Genomic DNA, 26,873 nt, shown 5'->3' with positions numbered 1-26,873 from the left:
AAGAAAAAAAAATCAGGCAGAAATTGTATGCCCCACAGAGCTCAGCTCCAGCTCCCTTCTCTCACCAAAGATTGACTGAGCCTTCCAGTGGCAGCATTAGCATAAGAGAAGGTACCTCTGAAGCTTATGTATCACAGTCTGCATTGGAGCCAAAACATTCATTTTGATAGGACTGTCAAGACATGCACCTTATCCCTTTGGATCCAGAGCCACCAACCCTTCCTTTGTGACCATTTGCCCCTTTTCAGGCATGCCTGGTCTTCCATAACTCCAGACCAATGGGTCATGATATTATTACAATAGGATATTCTATCCAGTTTCACAGGGTGCCTATTCCCATCCCACCTTCCCTGGCCCTTTCCAGGGACGAATCTCATGAGGACCTATTACACCAGGATGTCCTCTCGCTTCTTTCTCTTGGAATTATAGAAAGGGTACCTTTAAATTACCAGCAAAAGGGTTTTACAGCAAATACTTCCTTATTCCAAAGAGGAAAGAAAGATGGTGGCCCATCTAGGACTTAAGAAAGCTCAACAGATTCATATGCAAGTTGAAGTTCAGGATAGTTCCCTCTCTGGATCCAGGGTACTAGTTTGCATCTCTTGATTTCCAAAATGTGTACTTTCATATATACATAATTCCATAGAACCAGAGGTACCTAAGGTTTGTGGTAGGCCTTCCAGCTATTGACTGCACTGAGGGCTTTTAACAAGGTTGTAACAGTCACTACTGCACATCTAAAAAAATCCTTACGTGAATAACTGTCTAGTTCAAGGAAGGACGCCTCATCAGGTGTCAGATGCCATAGTTATGCCTTTACCTGTTCCAGAACCTGGGTCTGAAAGTGAATGTGTAGAAATTCAGCTTAACTCCCATTCAAAGACTTGAGAGGAGCAGACTTAGGGCTTGTCTACACATGACATTACAGTGTGGCAAGCTAGGGTGTGAATCTGCAGTGCACTCGTTTTGCTGTGCAGTGCAACATCCTGTGTGCACACTGCTGCTGCACAGTAAAAGTCCAGAGGGTGCTCTTGCTTACTACACTTTACAAGTTTCAGAGTGGTAGCCGTGTTAGTCTGTATAAGCAAATACAACGAGGAGCAGACACAGGTCAGGACTAGAGGGATCGGAGACTAGATTACTAGATCGCACTGTTGCCAGGCGACGGCAGGTGTATGTAATTGGAGACTCTTTACTGAGGAGATTGGACAGGCCTGTGACCAGGGCAGACCCGGAGAACAGAAGGGTGTGCTGTCTACCGGGCGCAAAGATACGCGATGTGGACCTGCGGTTGAAAAGGATCCTGAAAGGAGCAGGTAAGAACCCCTTGATAATCCTTCATGTGGGAACGAATGACACGGCTAGGTTCTCGTTAGAGAGAATCAAGGGAGATTATGCCAGGCTAGGGAAGACTCTCAAGGAGATAGAGGCTCAGGTTATCTTTAGTGGGATTCTGCCTGTTCCGAGGGAAGGGCAGCAAAGGGCTGATAGGATTGCGAGGATAAATAGTTGGCTAAGGGAGTGGTGCTATAAGGAGGGCTTTGGGATGTATGGCCACTGGGAGGCTTTCGGGGACAGACACCTGTTCTCGCGGGATGGGCTTCACCTGAGTAGGGAAGGAAATAGACTTCTGGGAGGGAGGCTGGCTCATCTTATCAAAAGAGCTTTAAACTAGGAAGTTTGGGGAGATGGTTGGGAGATGCACAGTTAATCTCCACGCCAGTTTCCGGTATTGAAAAGCTGAGTGTAATAAGAGGAGACATAGCCGGGGAAATGAGATTGGACATAGGAGGGACAGGGGGGACGAACACAAAGAGGAGCGCAACATACAGTGCTAGTAATGGGAGACAGGCTAAACAACATATATTAGGCTGTTTGTACACCAATGCGAGAAGCCTAGGTAATAAAATGAAGGAATTGGAGCTCTTGGTCCGAGAATTGAAACCGGATATCGTAGGAATAACTGAAACGTGGTGGAATGGCAGTCACGACTGGAACGCAGGTATGGAGGGGTATGCGCTGTTTAGGAAAGACCGGGATAAAGGTAAAGGGGGGGGGGTGGCATTGTATGTCAATAGTGAATTAAGCTGTGAAGAAATAATAGTGGATGGAATAGATAATACAGAGTCCGTCTGGGCGATACTCAAGCTGGGTAAAAGTACTACTAGAGCCTCTCCGGGGATAGTGCTTGGGGTGTGCTATAGACCGCCGGGATCGACCCAGGATATGGATAAGGAATTGTTTAATGTATTAAGGGAGGTAAATACTAATAGAAACTGTGTAATTATGGGGGACTTTAACTTCCCGGATATCGATTGGGGAACAAACGCTAGTAGCAATAATAGGGCTCAGATGTTCCTAGATGTGCTTGCGGATCAATTCCTTTATCAAGTGGTAGCTGAGCCGACGAGGGGGGAGGCCATTTTAGATTTGATTCTGGTAAGTAGTGAGGACCTTGTTGAGGAAGTGGTAGTGGGGGACAACTTGGGCTCCAGTGATCATGAGCTAATTCGCTTTAAACTAAATGGAAAGAGTACCAGAATTAAGTCAAAGACTAGGGTTTATAATTTTAAAAAGGCCAATTTTAACAAATTAAGGGGACTGGTAAGGGAAGTGGATTGGGCAAACGTATTAAGGGACCTAAAGGCAGAAGAAGCCTGGGATTACTTTAAGTTAAAGATGCAAGAGCTGTCAGAGGCCTGTATCCCCAAAAAGGGAAAAAGATTACTAAGCAAGAGACTTAGACCGAGCTGGATGAGCGACCGGCTGAAAGGGGCGATTAGGAAAAAACAGAAAGCGTACAAAGAGTGGAAGAGGGGAGGGATCAGTAAGGAAACTTACCTTAGCGAAGTTAGAGAATGTAGAGATAGAGTGAGAAAGGCCAAAGGCCAGGAAGAGTTGGACTTAGCGAGGGGAATTAAAAGTAATAGCAAGAGGTTTTACAGCCATATAAATAGGAAGAAAGCAAAGAAAGAAGAAGTGGGACCGCTGAAGACTATAGCCGGAGAGGAGATTAAAGATAATCTAGGCATGGCACAATATCTCAATGAATATTTTGCATCGGTGTTTAATGAGGCCAATGAAGGTATTAGGGATACTAGCACCGTTACAGAGGGGCATACGGGATGGGGGATTACCACATCCGAGGTAGAAACAAAACTAGAACGCCTTAATGGGACTAAGTCGGGTGGACCGGATGATCTTCATCCGAGAATATTGAAGGAATTGGCGCGGGAAATAGCAGGCCCAGTAGCGACTATATTTAATGAATCTGTAAACTCGGGGGTAGTCCCGTTAGACTGGAGAATAGCCAATGTGGTTCCTATTTTCAAGAAAGGGAAAAAAAGTGACCCGGGTAACTATAGGCCTGTTAGTTTAACATCAGTAGTGTGCAAGGTGCTGGAGAAGATTCTGAAAGAGAAACTAGTTGAGGACCTTGAAGTTAATGGCAAATGCGATAAATTACAGCATGGTTTTACGAAGGGCAGATCGTGCCAAACGAATCTGATCTCCTTCTTTGAGAAAGTAACGGACTTATTAGATAAGGGAAATGCGGTGGACCTAATTTACCTGGATTTCAGTAAAGCGTTTGATACAGTACCCCATGAGGAACTATTGGTTAAAATGAAAAACATGGGGATCGATATGAAAATCCAGAGGTGGATAGGGAATTGGTTAATGGGGAGAATGCAGCGGGTCGTATTAAAGGGTGAATTGTTGGGTTGGAGGGAGGTTACTAGTGGAGTGCCTCAAGGTTCGGTTTTGGGACCCATCTTATTTAATCTATTTATAACTGACCTCGGGACAGATTGCAAGAGTGGGCTGATAAAGTTTGCGGATGATACGAAGGTGGGAGGAGTTGCAAACTCGGAGGAGGATAGGGATACTCTGCAGGGAGACTTGAATGAGCTTGTGAATTGGAGTATTAGAAATAGGATGAAATTTAATAGTAAAAAGTGTAAGGTTATGCACTTGGGGACGAATAATAACAATTTTAGTTACAAGATGGGGACGCATTGGTTAGAAGTAACGGAAGAGGAGAAGGACCTAGGGGTCCTTGTAGACCGCAGGATGACTATGAGTCGGCAATGTGACGTGGCGGTGAAAAAAGCCAATGCGGTCTTGGGATGTATTAGGCGAGGTATATCTAGTAGAGATAGGGAGGTCCTGCTTCCGTTGTATAAGGCGCTGGTGAGACCTCATTTGGAGTACTGTGTGCAGTTCTGGTCTCCAATGTTTAAAAAAGATGAACTCAAACTGGAACGGGTGCAGAGAAGGGCGACTAAGATGATCAGAGGAATGGAAAACTTGTCGTATGAAAAGAGATTAGAGGAGCTTGGGTTGTTTAGTCTGACAAAGCGAAGGCTGAGGGGGGATATGATTGCTATCTTTAAATATATCAGAGGGGTTAATACAAGGGAGGGAGAGGAATTATTCCAGTTTAGTACTAATGTGGACACGAGAACGAATGGATACAAACTGGCCGGGGGGAAGTTTAGGCTAGAAATTAGACGAAGGTTTCTGACCGTCAGAGGGGTGAAATATTGGAACGGCCTTCCGAGGGAAACGGTGGGGGCGACGGACCTGTCTGGTTTTAAGATTAAGTTGGATAAGTTTATGGAGGGAATGGTTTAATGATAAAACATAGTAGCCAAGGAAAACCAAGCAATGGTACATGAACAACATAATGGCCAACAAGGGTCAGGCTAGAGACTCTTGCCTATATGCTCGGGGTATTACTGATCGCCATATTTGGGGTCGGGAAGGAATTTTCCTCCAGGGTAGATTGGCTGAGCCTCTGGAGGTTTTTCGCCTTCCTCCGCAGCATGGGGCAGGGATCACTAGCAGGAGGGTCTCAGCCGATTGAAGTCACTAAAACACAGGACTGGGGACTTCAACGGTAGAGTACAGGGAAGGGTCTTGCGGCCTGCAGCATGCAGGGGGTCAGACCAGATGATCATAATGGTCCCTTCTGACCTTAATGTCTATGAGTCTATGAGACACCTTGGGCCCGGTCTACACTATGACTTTAATTCGGATTTAGCAGCATTAAATCGAATTAACCCTGCACCCGTTCACACAACAAAGCCATTTATTTCAAAATAAAGGGCTCTTAAAATCGATTTCTGTACTCCACCCTGATGAGCGGAGTAGCGCCAAAATCGATATTGTCATTTCGAATTAGGGTTAGTGTGGCCGCAATTCGATGGTATTGGCCTCCGGGAGCTGTCCCACAGTGCACCATTGTGACCGTTCTGGACAGCAATCTGAACTCGGATGCACTGGCCAGGTAGACAGGAAAAGTCCCGCGAACATTTGAATTTCATTTCCTGTTTGCCCAGCGTGGAGAGCACAGGTGACCACAGATAGCTCAGCTCATCAGCACAGGTAACCATGCAGGCCGATAATCGAAAAAGAGCACCAGCCTGGACCGTACGGGAGATACTGGATCTGATCGCTATATGGGGAGAGGATTTAATGCTAGCAGAACTTCGTTCGAAAAGACGAAATGCCAAAACTTTTGAAAAAATCTCCAAGGGCATGATGGAGAGGGGCCACAATAGGGACTCAGATCAGTGCCGCGTGAAAGTCAAGGAGCTCAGACAAGCCTATCAAAAAACAAAGGAGGCAAACGGTCGCTCCGGGTCAGAGCCGCGGACATGCCGCTTCTACGCCGAGCTGCATGCAATTCTAGGGGGGGCCGCCACCACTACTCCACCTGTGACCGTGGATTCCAGGTCGGGGATAGTCTCATCAGCTACACCTGAGGATTCTGCGGACGGGGAAGAGGAGGAGGAGGAGGACAAGGAGGACGAGCTTGCGGAGAGCACCCAGCACTCCATTCTCCCCAACAGCCAGGATCTTTTTCTCAGCCTGACTGAAGTACCCTCCCAACCCTCCCAAGCCAGTATCCAAGACCATGACCCCATGGAAGGGACCTCAGGTGAGTTTATCTTTTAAAATATAAAACTTGTTTTAAAAACAAGCGTTTTTTAATGATTACTTTGCCCTGAGGACTTGGGATGCGTTCGCGGCCAGTACAGCTACTGGAAAAGTCTGTTAACGTGTCTGGGGATGGAGCGGAAATCCTCCAGGGACATCTCCATGAAGCTCTCCTGGAGGTACTCCAAAAGCCTTGCCACAAGGTTTTTGGGCAGTGCAGCCTTATTCCGTCCTCCATGGTAGGACACTTGACCACGCCATGCTTGCAGCAAGTAATCTGGTATCATTGCATGACAAAGCCTGGCAGCATATGGTCCTGGTGTTTGCTGGCATTCAAGCAACATCCGTTCTTTATCTCACTGTGTAATCCTCAGGAGAGTGATATCGCTCATGGTAACCTGGTTGAAATACGGGAATTTAATTAAGGGCACAGAGGTGGCCATTCCTACTGGGCTGTTTGCCTGTGGCTGAAAAGAAATCCTTCCCTGCAGTTAGCCAAGTGCGGGGGGAGAGGGGGGGAGGAAATTGGCCCTGAGCTTTTTGAGTTTGGCTAGCAGGGATCTTCCCTGTTACCAGCCACGTGGTGGGGGGAGAGGTACAGTGATCATCCCAGATAATTCATGGCGGGAGGGGTGGGGGGGTTAGTTTGGTTTCTGCAGGGATCTTCCCTGATACCAGCCACGTGGTGGGGGGAGGGATAAAGCGATCATCCCAGAGAATTGGATGGGGGGGCGTTAGTTTGTTTTCTGCTGCTGAAGGTTAACAGGAAAACCGCAGCAGTCAACGGGCTTTGCTTGGTATGTGGGAAAGGAGGGCGCGGAAGCCGAAAGACAATGGCTTACCATGGCTGCATGCAAGCTGAATTCTGTTGCCCGGACCTGTGTCTGTGATCTCTAACACCAAAACCACAGGCACTCATTATTAAGATGGAAAATGCGACCTTATACTGAAATCACATGTGCTGTGTAATGTGAATAGTGTTGTTCACCATGAAAGAGTATAAGCATTGTTCTGTAAAATGTATCATTTTAAAACCGTCTCTCCTTTTTTTTCAACCCTCCCTCCAGCAGCTGCAAATTTTTCAAGCCTCCCTCCTCCATCCTGAAGGCTATCTCAGATAAGGCGGTGGAGAAAGAGGACGCGAGACGAGATGTTCACGGAAATAATGGAATGCACCCGCAATGAAAGAGCTCATTTGAATGAGTGGAAGGACACGGTATCTAAATTTAGGAAAGATGCCAGTGAACGTGAGGTCATGAGGGACACTCGAGATGAGAGGTGGCAGGCTGCAACGCTGGGGCTGCTGCATGATCAAACGGACATGCTCCGGGGTCTGGTGGAGCTTCAGGAACGGCAGCAGGATAACAGACTGCCGCTGCAGCCGCTGTATAACCTCCCTCACCAGGTTCCATATCCTCCTCACCCAGACGTGTAAGAACGCGGATGGGGGGGAGGCTCCGTGCACCCTCCCACTCACCCCAGTGGACAGCCCAATCAAAAGGCTGTCATTATATTGAATTTTTTCAGTGGCCTTTTACTTCCCTCCTATCCTCCTCCCAAACTTCACAGATTACCTTGTCGGTTCTCTCCCTATGTTTATAATCAATTAATAAAGAATACATGATTTTTAAATGATAGTGACTTTATTTCCTTTGAAAGCAAGCTGGGGGAAGGGGGAGGGTAGGTTCCTTACAGAGAATGAGTCAATAAAGGGGGCGGGTTTTCATGAAGGAGAAGCAAACAGAAATTTCACACTGTAGCCGGGCCAGTCATGAAACTGGTTTTCAAAGCTTCTCTGATGCACAGCGCTTCCTGGTGTGCTCTTCTAATCGCCCTGGTGTCTGGCTGCGCGTAATCAGCACCCAGGCGATTTGCCTCAGCCTCCCACCCCGCCATAAAGGTCTCCCCCTTACTTTCACAGAGATTGTGGAGCACACAGCAAGCAGAAATAACAATGGGGAGATTGGTTTGGCTGAGGTCTGAGTGAGTCAGTAACGATCGCCAGCAACCTTCAGCAACCGCCAATGCACATTCTACCACCATTCTGCACTTGCTCAGCCTGTAGTTGAACAGCTCCTGACTCCTGTCCAGGCTGCCTGTGTGTGGCTTCATGAGCCATGGCATTAAGGTGTAGGCTGGGTCCCCAGGAATAACGATTGGCATTTCAACATCCCCAACGGTTATTTTCTGCTCCGGGAAGTAAGTCCCTTGCTGCAGCTGTTTAAACAGATTAGTGTTCCTGAAGACGTGAGTGTCATGAACCCTTCCCGGCCAGCCCACGTTGATGTTGGTGAAACGTCCCTTGTGATCCACAAGTGCTTGCAGCACCACTGAAAAGTACCCCTTGCGGTTTATGTACCCTGGTGCTCCGGTGCCAAGATAGGGATATGGGTTCCATCTATCGCCCCACCACAGTTAGGGAATCCCATTGCAGCAAAGCCATTCACTATGACCTGCACATTTCCCAGAGTCACTACCTTTCGTAGCAGCAGCTCAGTGATTGCTTTGGCTACTTGCATCACAGCAGCCCCCACAGTAGATTTGCCCACTCCAAATTGATTCCCGACTGACCGGTAGCTGTCTGGCATTGCAAGCTTCCACAGGGCTATCGCCACTCGCTTCTCAACTGTGAGGTCTGCTCTCATCTTGGTATTCTGGCGCCTCAGGGCAGGGGAAAGCAAGTCACAAAGTTCCAAGAAAGTGCCCTTACGCATGCAAAAGTTTCACAGCCACTGGGAATCGTCCCACACCTGCAACATTATGCGGTCCCACCAGTCTGTGCTCGTTTCCCGGGCCCAGAATCGGCGTTCCACGGCTATAACCTGCCCCATTAACAGCATGATCTCCAAAGCACCAGGTCCCGCGGTTTGATAGAATTCCATGTCCATATCCTCATCACTCTCGCCGCTGCGCTGCTGTAGCCTGTTCCTCGCCGCCTGGTTTTGCAGGTTCTGGTTCAGCATAAACTGCACAATAATGTGCAAGATGTTTACAATGTTCATGACTGCTGTCTTGAGTTGAGCGGGCTCCATGCTTGCCATGGTATGGCGTCTGCACTGTTCACCCAGGAAAAAGGCGCGAAACGGTTGTCTGCCGTTGCTTCCCTGGAGAGGGGGGAGGATATACCCAGAACCACCTGCGACAATATTTTTGGCCCTATCAGGCATTGGGATCTCAACCCAGAATTCCAATGGGCGGAGGAGACTGCGGGAACTATGGGATAGCTATGGGATAGCTACCCACAGTGCAATGCTCCAGTAATCGACGCTAGCCCCGGTATATGGACGCACACCACCGAATTAAAGTGCTTAGTGTGGCCGCATACATTCAACTTTATACAATCTGTTTCCAAAATTCAAATTATATAAATTCGGATTAATCCCGTAGTGTAGACATACTCTTGGAGACTATAAAGTTGTTAGTCTCTAAGGTGCCACAAGGATTCTTCATTGTTTTTACACTTTACAAGTGCTTTCTACATCTCACTTTAAAGACTGTTGGACAAAAGGAAAACAAAGAATTGAAAATTTGATCATGCAAGTGAACGTGCTTTCTTGAACCTTCCGTATCTGACAGTCTGGCCTTCCCTTGGAGCATTGTATTGTATCCAGAGTTTTTCTGGCCATTACTCATTTGCTGAGTAACTTGAAATGGAGGACCATTTCCTTCAAGGAAATACTTATATTTCTTTCCTTGGCTCTATTGCAAATGGCTTGAGGTGACTTGTTAACTTTTATATAGTTAGTATTTTTCAGTTTTGGAAACTATAGTTCTGGAGAATTCTTTTTGGGGAGTTGTCCTAAGCCTGGCTTACATCCAGATATCTGGTCTGCCTCCAATTAATAGGAGAAATGAGAATATGCATATTGTAAAGATTACCAGAAATGGAGAATTCTAGAAAAAATATTCACAAATAAGACCACATTTTTCTATTGGCCAGAGATATATGTGTATTTAAAAAAAAATTTTTTTTTCCTTTTCAGGACTCCACAGGTTCTTTAAAGAGCAACTTTGAATATTATCAGGTATGTATCCTTATTGAGGAGTATAGAACAAGGAAAACGTTGCAAAAAAAGTATTCACGAACATTCATTTAATAAAATCAAATTCACTTTGATGTTGCTCAAAACTACTTAAATTTCCTTATGCTAAATGTTTATCCAAGCTAATTTTGGTTTGTAAGAAAGTTCATCAAACAAGAAACTGAGAAGCATACTTATGTAAATATGTATTCAAACTAGTGTTCATAATGGAGGTGTTTGGTGGCTTTCTTGAAAGCTCATTGTGGGTTTGGGAGTCATCCAGTCAGGGATAGAGTGGGAAACAAAGCACCAACAAAAAGAAATGTCAGGAGTAGCACCAGAGGAGGAAAACAATGTTACTTAAAGAATTAAGATTTATTAAACATGTTTGATAGCGGTAAAGGGATCAGAGTTTGGGGGAGGAAAGAGAAATGGGACAGACAGAGGTAGTGACAAATTAGATAAATACTGATATAAAGGTAGCTTTTTGACCTGGAGCTTGCCTTGCCCCAATAGACTGAGAGCTTTAGGAATGAAATAATGACACAGATGGGATGTAGGTATGGGTAAAGGTACCCAGAATTGTCTGATGTCCCAAGAAATTCCCTGGACAGATCTAATGAATAACTAGGATGAATAAAGGCAGCTGTGGTCAGAAAAAGAACTATGCAAAAAAATTATTTGGGACTGTGCTTTGCATAAATTCCTTCTGTTTTTCAACAGTGGAAACCTCAATATGCGGAATGTTCTGGTAAGATAACTACATACAGTTGAACATTGTATCTTAAGGTTGCTAAATTTGGTATTTTATTATTACTCAGTTTATTTAAAAACACTTCTATCATGTCATAACATATTGGAATAGGCCCCTTTATATAACAAACACAATTTTCAGTTGTGAGTCCTTAAATTAGACCTATTAGCTCTATTTTGGTTCAGAGCCATACAATTCAAATATCTGCATCCTACCACTCTACTTGCTGGTTTAATACTTCTGAATGAACAACAGGCTGACGTGTACAAGAATCCTGCTCTCTGCACCATAAGTGGCCCAGTTTTCTGGATGTGTTAATGGGCCTTAGATTAGCTGTAGGAATGTGCAAAATGAATAATAAATTTACAAAATAGAAGGTGTCTTTCGATCACCAGTCTTTGGAATCCCTTTTGGTCTTTAGTCTTTCTTTGTTACTCAAATGAAAATGAAATGAAAATTTCATTTTGGACATAGGCTTCTAATTCTCATGCCTTTGATGTGTGTTTAGGTGGTTTCCTCTGGTGCTAAATAGGCTGATCTGAATCCTGCGTTTTGTTTTTCTTTTCTCTGAGAACAGCTTGGATTCCTTGGGCTTGATTCTTCAGCCTACTACATTCATTTTATGCTGGTATAAATCCACTGAAGTCAGTGGAGTAACACTAGGGTAATGGAATGAATCAGGCCCCTTATTATAAAATAACAGCCAATACTAAAATTATCTTACATAAAACGTTGTTTATTAGAGTTAGAATACCAATAAAAAATAAATGACAGATGTTAAGCAGGATAGTGTATGCCTATTCTAAGAATACACAGTCTCCCTTAGGTATGATACTTGTTATAGTTTAGTCCCTTTGATTTAAGCAAGAGCAAACATACATCCTGAAATATGCGTGAAATTATAAAAAATGCCTAAGTCCCATTTTCAAAAGTGACATAAACATAGAGAGTCTAAGTCCTGTTGCCTTTAATGAGGGTGGAAACCAGACTTGAGAAGAACCAAGAATGGAATTGGAAGAAAGAAGCTCCAGACAGCAGTTGTGGACAACACGTTCAGTGTATCTGGAGATGAAGGGGAGAAGAGATGTTGGGTATGAGTGGGAGAAAGGGTCAAGTATTTTAAGATGGAGAAGATAAAAGTATGTTTATATAGGGAGGGAAAGGAAACTGATGAGAGTGAGTTGTTGAAAAGAGTGAGAGAAGGGGTGACAGCATGAGAGCTGGGCAAGAGAGGTTAGAATAATAAAGGTATGGGTCCTTTGGGCAGAAAGAGAGGTTGGAAAAGAAAGACAGGTGGTGTTTCACAGTCTGTGACGGGGGAGGATGTACTGGGGATAAGCGGGGAAAGGAAGAGAGAGGGAACAGAGACTGGCCATTTTGATGAGTAAGGGAGTCGATCCATAGGTGCAAGTCAAACAAAGAAGTGAGGGCAAGAAGGCAGGAGGCTGAAAGGTAAGCTGGGACATGAGTATGGAAATTAAAGTAACCAAATATGAGAGTAGGGGATTCCAGTGTGAGGAGGAATGAAAGCCAGGAGTTGAAGTCAGTGGGGAAGGTGGATGCAGGGGAGTCAGCTGGTCAATAGACAGCAGCAGTATGGAGAGGGAAAAGTAAAAAGAGTTGGCTGGGTTGTTGTTCAAAAGAAGAGAATGACTGACAAGGGGGACAATAGAGGAGCTAGAATTGACAAGATTGGGACAGGAGAAGTTCAAGGCTCTCACTCTGATCGTTTGAGGATGACTTGGTCTGTCTAAGGTCTTTTCTGTGCAATGATGATAATGATCTTGCTCCCCTGTATCTTGTACTATGGTTCACATTTTTGTCTTGATTTTTTTCATGATAAGCATTGACAAATCTGAATTTTGCCTGGGTAGAAGGACCTTTGGATCCAAATATCAACCAGATTTTAATATCTTGTTTATCAAATATTGTAGTAAACTGATCCTGAGATACCCCACCCTCTCCCTTTTGTAGTGAGCAGGGATCTGGTGCCATTCATGGTAATAGATGGGACCCCATCGATTACTAAACCTCACCAGAGCAAATCCAATGCACCATTCCTGATTTAAACTTTTTCTTTTTCTTTTATCCTCCAGCTTCCCCCCTCAGTAAACAAACAGAGAATTCAGAAAAAAGAGATGGAGAAGAAACAGAAAGAAAGAATGATAAAGGCAAAAAAAATATTCATCAAACTTGCGCATATATTCTTATTTCTTGGCTTACATAATTCTTTTTTCTTTAAGATGTTTGAATAGATTTAATTGTTCTGAAAGTCATGAGCCATAGTGCGGGCAGGCAATTTGCATACTTCTAACATCAATCTCCAGCAACATACCTGAGTCTTAATTTGAAATTTCCATGCTATTCCACTTCTGGACCTCTCTTCCTATAATAATAGAAATAAAGTTATTGTTCTGATAGTATGGGTTGTTGTTTGTATAGCACTACTGCTGTGCCACTGACGCTTTACAGACATGTACAGACGTAAGGTCCCTGAGATCTTACAACCTAAAATACACAGGTAATGAAATGGAAAGTGACAACAGATCATTGTGGGGAGGGGGATCGACACAACAGTACTGGACGGGAAGGAAATATAGCTTTTGGGAGAGTGTTGTTTTTAAGTAAAGCTCATTGTATAAATTGTCTTATTTTATATTATTTGTATTAATTATGAGTTATTTATTTAAATAATATTCAGGTAACAGAGAAGGACATATAGCATCAAAGAGAAGATAAATGGCAGTATGGTAGCTGAAATAAATGAGTTTTGGAGAGGAACGTGAAGTTGAGTGAATAAGGAAAAGGCTGTCCCAGGTATAGGATATCTGCTTTGGGCCTGATACAAAGCCTGTTGAAGTCAATGGAAGTCACTCCTTGTGCCAGCCAAAGGAAGGGGCAGGCATAGGAGTTACTCTCCCTTCAGCAGATACCGGCAGAGTAGCCAGAGAAGGGAGCAAGACTAGGGTATCATTGCACATTGGCAATCCCCAGCTGCTGGAACGGCCAGTGTAATTTACAGCAGGGACTGGAGAGGCACAGATTGATCTCGGGATCAGGAAAGTTCAAGAATGAGGATTCTCACAGAGTGTCAGGTGGACCAAATTTTAATGTGGTTTTAGGATATAGTTCTTTATTTTAATACACATAGAAACGAAAAGTACAGCAGCATTCGTTTTAACCAGAGACTGCATAGTTTGGGAATTATCCTCTGTAGCTCAGTCCCATTGGTTATTTTACATTTACTCCATTTGCTGCTTTTGCTCCATGCTTGTTTTGATGAACTAGTTTCTAATTCCACTTTTTTCTTCAGGTCCTCCTTCTCGTCTACCAAATAAAGAAGACTTGTGCATCTTCTTAGCACTCCATATGGAAAATTCACCAAACTGTCAAGAGCCAAGATGTAAATATGTTGGTAACAAACAAAAAACCTCAAATATCTTAAAAGTGAGTTGAGTGAATTCAGTATCTATTATGCAGAATAAGAGAGGCCATGATATTAATTAGGATTTTGACTATTACATATTGCTGATTATGATTTTGATTGGTTAGAATTTTAACCTACAATATGCAAAATGTCCAAGAAGTTCTGATAAATCAAAAACTCCTTTTATTTTTCCAAATTGCATAAATACTCGGTCCCTATGCCAGCCAACAGTGGTGGAATAGCCTTTAAAAATATCACAACATTATCTGGTAAAGATTTCATACGAGTGAAGTGGTTTCCAAATCTTAGTGTTTTCACGTGGTCATGTAATGTTTAGTCTTACATGATCTCATCATAGTCCAAATTTGGTATATCATAAAACAAGCACACAGCACAGTTGGTAGTGTCTGTTTTAAAGTAGTTCAGAACTGGATGAGCAGAGATTTTGCAGGTTGGGGTTGAAGTGCACTGTCACTTGTGTACAGAAGGCTTGCAGAGAAAGTATCTGCCTCAAGCCAACTCTGATAGTTCCTCATTTTCACAAGCACAAAAATCAGCCCCCCAAATCAGGAATTCTATATGTGACATTGTCTAGGATGTTCTGATATTGTTTAATGTGGTGCTGCAGAACTAGGAGTAGTAAGCAGAATAGTTTGGCTATATTAGTACTAAATTATTGCAGTTCCCATCTATCCTTACGGATATTGATGGATCTGTGTGTCTGTCTGGAGAAGAATTTCCTGACAGAAGGACTACTTTCCTTCCTTCTCACTAATTATCCTTATTAAAAATGTCCAGGGTAAGCTCTTTGGGCTGGGGATTGATATGTGTTATATGTTCGCACAGAGCCTGGTGCAATGGAGTTCCACTTTGTTGAGGTCATTGGGTACCACAGCAATATAAATGTTAAATAATACCAATAATATATTTGATAACATTTGGCTCTTAGAAGACTTAAGTTTGTAGCATAGTCGGCCTTAGTTTTCAAGGACAGAAATATAGAAGCAAGACTTTCATACTGAAGAAAGCTTTAAAAGAAGTAATACTAAAATATATAATTCTTACCTATATTTTTAATCTCACTTACCTCTATTTAAAATATGGTCCCTTAGCCAATATTTTCTTGTTTGGTCCTGCAGTGAAATTATTGTGCTTGTTTCATCCCTGCAGTTGCAGAGGATGTAAATTGCACCTCAAGGGGCAGTTGCTCTGGGGGAGGGTTCACCATATTGGAAAGCAGTCAGTCATACAACTTCTACTTTCCTGCATGTGATTCACCATGGGGAGCAAGCATAATTCTAGCTAGGACTGAGGGTGTGTCTTCACAGCACATTGAGCTTGAGTTACAACTTGAGTGATACCCCTAACTCGACTCCCATTCACACACCAGGCTCTTGCTTGAGTTAAGTAGTGCTTTAAGATCAAACTAGCTGACGCATCTAGCTAATGGTGAGTTGAAACTCAAGTGATGCTGGAGTGAAGCTCAAACTAGTAATGCAGTGGGGATGCAACCTCTTGAGTTATAATAACGCATCAGCAGCTAATTCAATTATCTGTGCTGCCAGTCAGATCACTCGGTGTAACTCCAGTGTTGTTTTGAAGTGTGGTCACTTGCATTTAAACTAGGCAAGCTCAAGTGCAGTAATTTGAGTACACTTGAACTAACTGTTGCAGTGAAGACAAGCCCTAATGGAGATTTCCCCGGAGAGGCACTGAATCAGCAGATCTCCTGGGTACGTTAGACCCACCACCTTCCCAGTCAATCCCAAACATTTTCTGTGTTCTGCTAGCTGGCTGCACATGCCCCCACTCAAAAGGAAGTGTTGCAAGCAGTTTGCTTTGGTGAAATGGATATTGCCATCCCCTGTTTTAATTGGCAGGCTTAAACATAAGAACGTAAGAACGGCCATACTGGGTCAGACCAAAGGTCCATCTAGCTCAGTAACCTGTCTTCCAACAGTGGCCAATACCAGGTGCCCCAGAGGGAATGAACAAAACAGGTAATCATCAAGTGATCCATTCCCTGTCACCCATTCCCAGCTTCTGGCAAACAGAAGCTAGGGACACCATCACTGCCCATCCTGGCTAATAGCCATTGATAGACCTATCCTCCATGAATTTATCTAGTTCTTTTTTGAACCCTGTTATAGTCTTGGCCTTCACAACATCCGCTGGCAAAGAGTTCCACAGGTTGACTGTGCGTTGTGTGAAGAAATATTTTCTTTTATTTGTTTTAAAGACATTGTAAAAACATTTTTTTGTAGTTTTTCAAAACTGGAATTGTCATCTGTGAAGCTAACAAACCGAAAAGGATTATCACAATGGACTGCTCCACTGAGGATCTTCATGCTGTGCCAAAAGCATTGTTAAGGTTTCCAAATGCACTGAGATGCTGTGAAGTTTACCTGTCTCGAATGCCTTGCATCAGTTGTGCAAAACTTTTGATTCAAGGTCAGTATCAGAGATACAGTACTTGTAACTAACTGGCATCATACCCGTGAAAGACTCACAGGCTGATAAAATAGTGATGTCAAGGGTTACTTCCTTTCCTCTCTACTCTTTTCCCATTCCCTCATGTCTTCTGCTGAATAATTCATCCTATTGTTGAGTGATGGTTTAGCTAAAGAGGTAAGTCATCCTGTCCTCCTCAATTAACTTTCGTACCACAATCCTGTATTGAAAATGAGCAAGTAAATGAGTCAAATTAAAACTGAAACTGAAACCTTAACTCTGACCAGAGGTGGCCTGCTGGAGGCTCAGGTTAGAAAAGTGTTGTTTTGTTTTTTTAAGGTTTCCCGTCAGGTTAAAAATAGAGAGAGGATGTATGGGAATAAATGTTGTAGAAATTGTGGTGACAGAAAGATTTTATGCATATATGATGGACATGTCCAGTCATTAGAGAGTATTAGGATGCAATTTCTAACCTGATAATACAAATTGTTGGATATTATTACCAAATGATCCTTTGGCAAGCCTTCTGGGGCTTCCTAGAAGACATGGTCATACTCAAAGAAATAAAAATTCATCTCTCATCTGCTTACAGCTGCTAAGCTACTGATAACCTCTGATTGGAAAAAGAAAAATAATACAAAGCTAGAGGAATAATTATAAAAAATTAAGGGAGGGTGTTGCTATGGAAAAATTAATGTATCAATTATGCCCAGCAAAAAAGGCAGAAGACAAATAGATAATTAAATATTTGGTTGCCATTTATTCAATACTCAAAGTGCATTTGCCTGCAACAAACAAACAAACAAAACCTAATCAACAAAAACAAAACCCAAACACAAAACCATATAGAACCCATTTAATATTTTTGAATATTAGCATTTGATAGTCACACCTGGTTTGATAAATATGAGTAGTCTGTAGTTTCACTCAGTTTAATCACATCACGTGAAACAGTGCTTCCTGGATGGTCTAAAGAGATTCATTCTGTAATATGGTAACACCTTGCTAAATAGAGAGGAATAATTTTTATCCTTAGTCCAATCACAGTTAAGTAGTGATCACCTTTTAAACAAATAGAAACATCAAGATCTACTTGACTAAGCTGAATTTTAAATGGAGTTATGTTTCTAAGATTTATAGTGGTGAAATTAATTTTAAAATGTACATTTCTGTGAGCATTAAAATGGATTATTTATATGTGTGGGCAGTTCCATCTTTAGGGTCGTATTGAGATTTCCATTTACAGTGGCAACAAAGTTCTTAAAATAAATATGACAAAATAAGTTCCTGGTTTCATATTATGTCTGTAATTCAAAAGATGTCAATTTTTAAAATGTCTATTAATAATAATTTGTTTTGCTTCAAGGGTGAAATTTCTGTTTTATTGTTGATTGAGCTATGTTTTCAATTTACTGAATGTGTTCAGTGAAGAGGATGTATTATGTCTGAGATTAATAGGAAGATGTTAATGACATAGCTGTTAATTTCTTCTTCGAGTGATTGTTCACGTCCATTACACATTAGGTGTGCGCGCGTCGCATGCACGGACGTCGGAAACTTTTTCCCTCAGTGGCTCCCGTTGGGCCGCTCTAGCGCATATATACCCCTGCCGACCCAACCCTCCCTCAGTTCCTTCTTACCGTCCGTGTGCCGCAAGTCTATGCCGATTAGCAATCCCCACGACTCGTGTCTCCATTGCCTGGGGGAATCGCATCAGAAAGAGCGCTGCAAGATCTGTAAGGCTTTCAAGCCAAAAACTAAGAAAGAGAGAGACTTTCGGCTTAAACAGCTACTCATGGAGGCTGCATTACAGCCCTCCACTTCGAGTCATCCGACCGCGGCACCATCAGCCTCAGTGCGGAGTGCCCCGGCATCGGTTTGTGATCCAGCACCGCTGGGGCACCCTAAGCCTACGGCTCCGAGACAACAAGACCGGCCCCAGCACCGGTCGTCTTCACCGACCCAATCGAAGGGCCAACCCAAGGCCTGAGGGCACTCCCCACATAAGAAGGTAGTGCCCGTGAAGGACTCGAGTGCGCGAAAGGGCACTGCTGCCCCAGGACAGATTCCAGTGCCAGTGGCTCCGGCGCCGAAAGGCCCATCGAGCCCTGGGATAAAGCGCCTCAAGTAAGGAGGAAGGGCTGGAGGAGCTCCTGGAACAGCCCTTGTCATAACTATAAAGGGAAGGGTAACAGCTGTCCTGTGTACAGTACTATAAAATCCCTCCTGGCCAGAGACTCCAAAATCCTTTTCCCTGTAAAGGGTTAAGAAGCTCAGGTAACCTGGCTGGCATCTGACCTAAAGGACCAATAAGGGGACAAGATACTTTCAAATCTTGGGGGGGGAAGGTTTTTGTTTGTGTTCTTTGTTTGGGAGTGTGTTCGCTCTCGGAACTGAGAGGGACCAGACATCAATCCAGGTTCTTCACATCTTTCTAAACAAGTCTCTCCTATTTCAAACTTGTAAGTAAATAGCCAGGCAAGGCGTGTTAGTTTTCCTTTGTTTTCTCAACTTGTAAATGTACCTTTTACTAGAGTGTTTATCTTTGTTAGCTGTACTTTGAACCTAAGACTAGAGGGGAGTCCTCTGAGATCTTTAAGTTTGATTACCCTGTAAGGTTAATTTCCATACTGATTTTACAGAGATGATTTTTACCTTTTTCTTTAATTAAAAGCCTTCTTTTTAAGAACCTGAATGATTTTTCCTTGTTTTTAGATCCAAGGGGGTTGGATCTGTATTCACCAGGAGTTGGTGGGAGGAAGGAGGGGGAATGGTTAATTTCTCCTTGTTTTAAGATCCAAGGGGTTTGGATCTGTATTCACCAGGGAATTGGTGAAGGTCTCTCAAGGCTACCCAGGGAAGGAAATTAGCCTTGGGATGGTGGCAGTGGACCAGAGCTAAGCTGGTAGTTAAGCTTAGAAGTTTTCATGCAGGCCCCTACATTTGTACCCTAAAGTTCAAAGTGGGGATACAGCCTTGACAGCCCTCCACGCCGGACACGTTTGAGGCAGCAAGGGACCTAATTGAATTGTCCATGATGAGCCCCCTCTTGGCCAAGGACAAGCATCCGGCGCCGACACCGAGACTGCCATCCAGAGGCAAACCGGCAATGATGCGCCCACCAAGGTCACCATCTCGGCACCGCTCATGGCGCCGGTCCCGGTCGAGCTCCGCCTCCGTGGACTCCCGGCTGCCCCCGGCGCAGAGAGCCTCAAAGTCATCTGGCCCTAGCCCATGCTCGGCACCGACCCAACGTTCCCTGGCTCCTTCTCCGGACAGGCACCGGGACATTTCAATGCCACGATCCCCGGGGTCGACCACTAGCAGTCGTTCCTGGTCCTGAGGGCACCGGTACCGATCCCAGTCCCGGTCGACAAGGCGCCACTCCCGATCCTGGTCCTGGTCAAGAATGCACCGCTGTCCGGTCCCTGACCGGCACCGTTCCACGGCACCACCGTGGCCCTCGAGGTCGCCGTCCCTGGTTTCAGAGGCGGACTCAGGCCGCTCCAGCAGGTATACCCACAGGGCACCAGCCAGCAGGGAGCACCAAACCCCTTGGCACCCACAGTGGGGCCTGCCAGGACAGTGGCCATTCTGGACTCCAAGTGCCTACCACCAGCACCAAGGCCCCCCCCTCCAGAACCTCGAGATCCGGCCACTCAGGGCATCAGTCCCGCTCCCCGCATGGACGCCCCTCCTCTCACAAGAAGGCCACGGTCTCCAGACCGCCTGAGCAAGAGAGAGCCGACACGGCACCGAGCCTGGTACCCTCTCAAGCACGCTCGGTAGGACAGACCCCAGAGGAGCCCCCACCCTGTGAGGAGCCACAGGAAGGGCTAGAGGAAGAAGCACAGAAGGCCTTAACTTCTTCGTCCTTGCCAGATGAGGCCGTGGCGGGCACGGCAGTATCAGGTCCTCCCCCTTTGACCATTGGGCACATCAAGAACTTCTCCGCAGGGTAGCCCTCAATTTGGACTTTCAGGCTGAGAAGATGATAGAGCAGGAGGATCCCATGGTGAACATCTTAAGTCCTGAAGGCCCCTCCAGAATTGCGCTCCCGCTCATAAAAACAATACAGTCTAATTATAAGACAATATGGCAAACGCCAGCCTTCAGTGCACCAACAGCAAAAGGCATAGAGAGGAAGTACTTTGCTCCCTCCAAAGGGTTCGACTTCCTCTTCTGTCACCCGATGCCTTGTTCGCTGGTCATATCCACGGTCAACGAACGAGAGTGGCATGGACAACAAGCCCCGGCCCCCAAGGCCAAGGAAGCAACGCGCTTGGACTTGTTTGGGAGAAAGATCTACTCATCTGGGGGGCCTCCAATTGAGGATCGAAAATCAGCAGGCAATCCTGAACAGATACAATTTTAACTCTTGGGCATCAGTCTTCAAGTTTAAGGACTCCCTGCCTTAGGGCTCACAACCCGAGTTCACAGCCATCGTGGACGAAGGGAAGGTGGTGGCCAAAACCTCTCTGCAGGCCTCCCTTGACTCAGCGGACGCGGCTGCCAGGACAATCGCGTCGGGGGTGGTGATGAGATGCTCGGCGTGGCTGCAGGCTTCAGGCCTTCCACCAGAGGTGCAAAACACCTTACAAGACCTCCCGTTCGGCTTATTCTCGGACCAAACAGACACCAGACTGCATAGCCTCAAAGGCTCCTGGGCAACCCTCAAGTTGTTGGGAATGCACACCACGGCTACACAGAGGTAGCCTTTTAAGCCCCAGCCACTGCAACAGAGGCAGTACCACCCTCACCCCAGGCAGGAACCTTACCACAGAAGGGGCAGAGACAACAGGCGTAGGCGAAACAACACGCCTAACCAAGGCCAGGGCCAGGGCAAGCCACAGCCCAGCAACAAACAGGGATTTTGAAGATGTGATCGAGGACAGCGCACCAAGCCTCGCACCAAATCCTCCCCTATGTTTCATGGACCATTTGTCCCATTTCTACCGTGCATGGTCCCATATAACATCGGACCATTGGGTCCTTCGCACGGTGGAGTTGGGATACACGCTTCAGTTCTCCTCGCCCCCTCCCTTCCACCCCCGATCCCCATCCCTCTTCAGGGACCCTTCTCACGAGGAACTCCTGATGCAGGAGGTTCAGGCCCTTCTCAGGGCAGGGGCGGTGGAAGAGGTCCCCCCAGACCTAAGAGGGAAAGGGTTCTACTCCAGATATTTCCTTATCCCCAAAGCAAAAGGGGGTCTCCGCCCCATTCTGGACCTGCGCAGACTAAACAAATTCTTAGTGAAGGCCCGCTTCCGCATGGTCTCCCTTGGCGCTATTATCCCATCCCTGGATCCGGGGGATTGGTACGCTGCCCTTGATATGAAAGATGCATATTTTCACATCGCCATCCACCCTGATCACCGGCGGTTCTTGCGTTTCACCATCAACCAGCACCATTTCCAATTTATGGCCCTGCCCTTCGGCCTGGCAACGGCCCTGCCCTTCGGCCTGGCAACGGCCCCTCGGATGTTCACGAAATGCATGTCCATGGTGGCAGCTTTTCTTCGGAAAAGAAAAATGCGGGCATATCCATATTTGGACGACTGGCTCCTCGCAGGCAGGTCCGAGGACGAGGTTCGCTCCCACGTGACATTGGCGCTACACGTGTTCCACAAGCTCGGTCTCTTAGTCAATGTGCCCAAATCCTCGTTGATTCCCACGCAAAGACTGGACTTCATAGGGGCAGTCCTAGACTCAGTAGAGGCACGAGCAAGTCTACCGGTTCCCAGGTTCCTGGCCATCCAAAGAGCCATAAGCTCCATTCAAAGATTCCCCACAACCACGGCCAGGTGCTGCACGCAACTCCTGGGGCAGATGGCAGCATGCGCCCATGTAGTCAAACATGCCCGTCTGAGACTCACACCTTTGCAGCTGTAGCTGGCCTGAACGTATCGCCCCAGCAGGGACCCCTTAGACCTTGTAGTGACAATCCCGGCTCGGGTCTCGGACTCCCTTCGCTGGTGGCTCGATCAACAGCGAGTTTGCGACGGGGTTCCCTTCGCTACACCGCAGCCCACCCTGACGCTGGTAACAGATGTGTCAGACCTAGGCTGGGGGGCACATGTGGGGGACCTATGAACGCAGGGCTTGTGGTCCAGGGAGGAAAGGTCGCTCCACATCAACGTGAAGGAGCTAAGGGCGGTTCGCCTCGCCTGCCAGACCTTTCACTCTACCATAGAAGGCCACAGCGTGTCAGTTCTGACAGACAACACTACCACCATGTTCTACATAAACAAGCAGGATGGTGCCTGCTCCTCTCCCCTCTGCAACAAGGCACTCCTTCTATGGGACTTCTGTATAGCCCACTCAGTCCAATTGGTGGTGGCATATCTTCCGGGGGATCAAAACAAACTGGCAGACCGCCTCAGCAGATCGTATCACATGCACGAGTGGACGTTAAGAAAGGACGTCCTGCAATCGATCTTCCGGAGGTGGGGATTTCCCCAAGTAGATCTCTTCGCCACCAAGGACAACAGCCAATGCCCTCGGTTTTGTTCATTCCAGAACCTCAGCCCAGGCTCAGTGGCAGATGCCTTCGCGATTCCATGGAGCAGGAGTCTGAACTACGCCTTCCCATCATTCCCGCTCATCCACAGAGTCCTGCTCAAGATCCGCAGGGACAAGGCAGCAATTATCTTCATCGCACCAGCTTGGCCACGCAAGCATTGGTTCACGACCCTGCTGGAACTGTCAGTGGTCACCCCGATTGCCCTGCCCCTGCACTGAGACCTCATCACGCAGGACAGGGGTCGCCTGCTCCACCTGAACCTACAGTCTCTACATCTCACAGCGTGGAATCTCTGTGGCTAAACGCTATGGAGAGTAGGTACTCCCGCCAGGTCCAACAAATCCTCCTCGGTAGCAGGAAACCTTCCACAAGGGCGACATCCCTCGCCAAATGGAAGAGGTTCTCCCACTGGTGCGAACCTAAACTCATACAGCCTCTTCAGGCCTCCATCCAATCCATACTGGAATACCTCAAACATCAGGGTCTCGCCCCCTCCTCAATTAGAGTGCACCTGGCCGCCATATCGGCGTTCCACCCGGGGGAGTCTGGGCATTCCGTGTTTTCCAACCCCACAGTAGTACGATTCCTCAAGGGTCTGGAGAGGGTGTTTCCCTACTCGCGCCCGCCGGTCCCCCCATGGAACCTTAACCTGGTCTTAACTAGGCTCATGGGACCACCCTTTGGACCCCTAGCCTCTTGTTCTCTCACGCACCTCTCCTGGAAGGTGGCGTTTTTGGTGGCCATTACATCAGCGAGGAGGGTTTCGGAGTTGATAGCCCTCACTTCTGAACCCCTGTATACAGTATTTTATAAGGACAAGGTGCAGCTGAGACCGCACCCCAAATTCCTCCCTAAAGTGGTCTCGCAATTTCACATGGGGCAGGACATTTGTTTACCGGTGTTCTTCCCCAAACCCCATACGGACTCTAGCCACCGCAGCCTCCATACCCTAGATGTCCGTAGGGCCCTGGCGTTCTATCTGGAACGAACCAGGCCATTTTGCAAGTCGACACAATTGTTCATTACCATTGCGGAGAGAATGAAAGGTCTTCCTATCTCGGCGCAACGGTTATCGTGGATTGTGCATTGCATCCGCACATGCTACGAGCTCGCCAAAGTGCCAGCCCCGACGATCAGGGCTCACTCGACTAGGGCCCAAGTGTCCTCGACGGCTTTCCTGGCGCAGGTTCCGTTCCAGGAGATCTGTAAAGCAGCTACCTGGTCATCGGTGCACACATTCACAGCCCATTACACAATCTATCATCAGGCCAGAGAGGACGCGGCAGTTGGCAGGGCTGTACTTCAGTCAATTGTTCCTTGATGCCTAACCTCCTTCTCTGGTAAGCTTGTGAGTCACCTAATGTGTAATGGATGTGAACAATCACTCGAAGAAGAAAAAACGGTTACCTACCTTTTTGTAACTGTTGTTCTTCGAGATGTGTTGTTCACGTCCATTACACTTCCCACCCTCCTTCCCCTCTGTCGGAGTCACCAGCAAGAAGGAACTGAGGGAGGGTTGGGTTGGCAAGGGTATATATGTGCTAGAGCAGGGCGCTGCTCTGGCAAAGCCCCCCTGCTGGCCCGACGGGAGCCGCTGAGGGAAAAAGTTTCCGACGTCCGTGCACGCAACACGCGCACACCTAATGTGTAATGGACGTGAACAACACATCTCGAAGAACAACAGTTACGAAAAGGTAGGTAACCGTTCTTTCTCATTTTTTCATGTTTGTGTAGCTGGTGCTGTACATAGAGGGTGATTATTATTATTATTATTATTTATTTATTTGTAGTGCAGTAGCACCTAGGAACATTAGTCATGGACCAGCACCCCATTGTGTGTATTAGGTGTAACTGCCTCACACTGCTGTTCTTATGAATAATAAATAATAATACATGAAAAAGTATAACTAATACAATTACTTCCAGTACTGCTTTTATTTTACTAGTTAAGAAGGTGTGTCGACTTTATTATATTTCTTTTAAAATATTATCTTACATATATTTTTCTTCATACAGCTCAAATTTCTCAAGTGTATTACTGGCCTAATCTTGAAATACAAACAACAGAAGTAAATCTGAACAAAATTGAAATGGAAGCTGAACATGTTGATAACATCTTTAGGGAAAGCTATATCACTGCAGCAGTCTACATACCAATATTAAATGCTGAAATGGTGAAGCGAAGGATTTTTCCACGAATAGGATCATCTCCAGTTGAGAAGGGCATCACTCCAATTACCTCTGTATATGATCATAAACTATCACCTAAACTTTTAGAAATACTTAACCTGGCGCACATTAAAAAAGATAAACCATTCCAAGAATCATATAAAGATGATATTGCTAAAGCAAAGGAATCTTTTCAGACCCTGGCAGGTGGCATTGATACCGAAATAAAGGAAAATAATTTTCAAGAGGATAAACATGCCATTCAAAGACAGCCCAAGTATACTCATGCATTGCAGCTCTGTAACTTACTAGCAGCCAGAAATGGTAAGTGAATGATTAGTATTAAGATAAAGTCAGTAAGTAATATGGTATAGGAAAGATATGGGTTCAGGAATTTAGAGTCCTGGGTAGTAGAGAATTATATGTATTTAATGTGTGATTTAGGAAGCAACTATGAAGCTGTAACACTGAGTTCTGTGACCTTATTCATGGTAATGTCTTTCAAGGAAGCTGTGCATGCATTTAGCTAACTTGTTACACTAGAGGTGAAATATTACAGTGGTATTGCCTATGTTAAATAATTAGCCTGTGGTATACAGACCAGATTAAATTAATTATACCTCAATACAAAACCAATACAGGTCATCTGAAAAAATACTTTCAAGGCTGGTAGTAGAGATCAGCAAAAATATCCATAACAAAGGACCAGATTGCACCTTTAACTCTAGACCAGCTTGCATTTGGTGAAGAGCCATGCTGCACTACCAAGAATTCCATGCAGAATTATGCCTCAAAGAAGCACAATGCTTCCTAGAGGTCCATGGTGAGCAAGGGAAGAACATCCATTCCACTAATCTCTAGGAGGATGGCTCATTTTTTATCTCTGACTAACCAGCAAGTACATGACCCTACCTTCACCCGCACCACTTTGTGGTTCCTAGCACCTCAGGGAGTGCTATTAGACAGTCGTCCTTGTGCTCTGAGCGCAGACACTACAGTTATGGCTGGTCCCTTGCCCACTCTTTTGCTCCCATTCTTGTGCACTCACACAAGATGTCGGACATATTGGTCCAAAATATATTTTTTTATTCAGATTTTCCTGGTTTTTAGTTCATTAAACATTTGCAAATTTGGAGTAATTTTATAACAGTTTTTAAACAATTCTGAGAAAATATTACTTTTTTTTGCATTTCAAGCTGGGTTGGCTGGCTGTGATTGGTCATACTCATAGACTTTAAGGCCAGAAGGGACCATCATGATCACCTAGTCTGACTTCCTGCACATTGCAGACCACAGAACCTCATCTACCCACTCCTGTAATAGACTCCTAACCTCTGGCTGAGTTACTGAAGTCCTCAAATATTGATTTAAATACTTCAAGTTACACTAGCTTAAACCTGCAAGTGACCCCATGCCCCATGCTGCAGAGAAAGGTGAAAAACCCCAGGGTCATATTGTATTAGTTTTGGTTCACTGAGTGGATGAGTTCACCTTTTGTAGTGAGAAGGCTTAGCAGAAACCATTATGACTCGTTTTCTCAGGTGGAGATAGTATTTTTTATGCTTTTTCTGAGATACAGGGAGA

At 45.5% G+C, this 26,873-nt stretch overlaps 2 protein-coding genes and 1 long non-coding RNA gene across 4 annotated transcripts in view; 2 read left to right on the top strand and 1 right to left on the bottom strand.

Moving 5' to 3' along the window:
- Positions 1-26,873, bottom strand: part of LOC128840410 (uncharacterized) — a 61,389-nt gene that overhangs the window by 954 nt on the left and 33,562 nt on the right. For both annotated transcript variants that reach the window (XR_008445647.1, XR_008445648.1), the window contains one exon: positions 13,055-13,105. This is a non-coding gene — a long non-coding RNA (uncharacterized LOC128840410). The remainder of the gene's footprint in view (positions 1-13,054; positions 13,106-26,873) is intronic.
- The window catches only part of LOC128840391 (uncharacterized), a 61,883-nt gene that overhangs the window by 17,271 nt on the left and 17,739 nt on the right, over positions 1-26,873 (top strand). The window contains exons 9-14 of the mRNA XM_054034295.1: positions 9,927-9,968; positions 10,689-10,716; positions 12,816-12,890; positions 14,033-14,166; positions 16,411-16,597; positions 25,137-25,613. Coding sequence (XP_053890270.1) covers positions 9,927-9,968; positions 10,689-10,716; positions 12,816-12,890; positions 14,033-14,166; positions 16,411-16,597; positions 25,137-25,613 — 943 coding nt within the window. The remainder of the gene's footprint in view (positions 1-9,926; positions 9,969-10,688; positions 10,717-12,815; positions 12,891-14,032; positions 14,167-16,410; positions 16,598-25,136; positions 25,614-26,873) is intronic.
- On the top strand, positions 5,133-7,518 carry LOC128840403 (myb/SANT-like DNA-binding domain-containing protein 2). The gene is made up of 2 exons (XM_054034320.1): positions 5,133-5,944; positions 7,011-7,518. The coding sequence occupies exons 1-2, from the start codon at positions 5,395-5,397 to the stop codon at positions 7,046-7,048; spliced, it is 588 nt and encodes a 195-aa protein (XP_053890295.1). The 5' UTR covers positions 5,133-5,394; the 3' UTR covers positions 7,049-7,518.

Source organism: Malaclemys terrapin, chromosome 1 (genome assembly GCF_027887155.1).
Source record: "Malaclemys terrapin pileata isolate rMalTer1 chromosome 1, rMalTer1.hap1, whole genome shotgun sequence".
Lineage (NCBI taxonomy): Eukaryota > Metazoa > Chordata > Testudines > Emydidae > Malaclemys > Malaclemys terrapin.
Note: the sequence above shows the minus strand (reverse complement) of the source record. Positions and strands in the feature narration are given on the sequence as shown.

Excerpts from the sequence above, each read along its gene's own strand:
- LOC128840403 (XM_054034320.1), top strand. The coding sequence starts at position 5,395 with ATGCAGGCCGATAATCGAAAAAGAGCACCAGCCTGGACCGTACGGGAG. Across the intron at positions 5,945-7,010 it reads CCCCATGGAAGGGACCTCAG|CAGCTGCAAATTTTTCAAGC; the intron begins GTGAGTTTATCT and ends CCCTCCCTCCAG.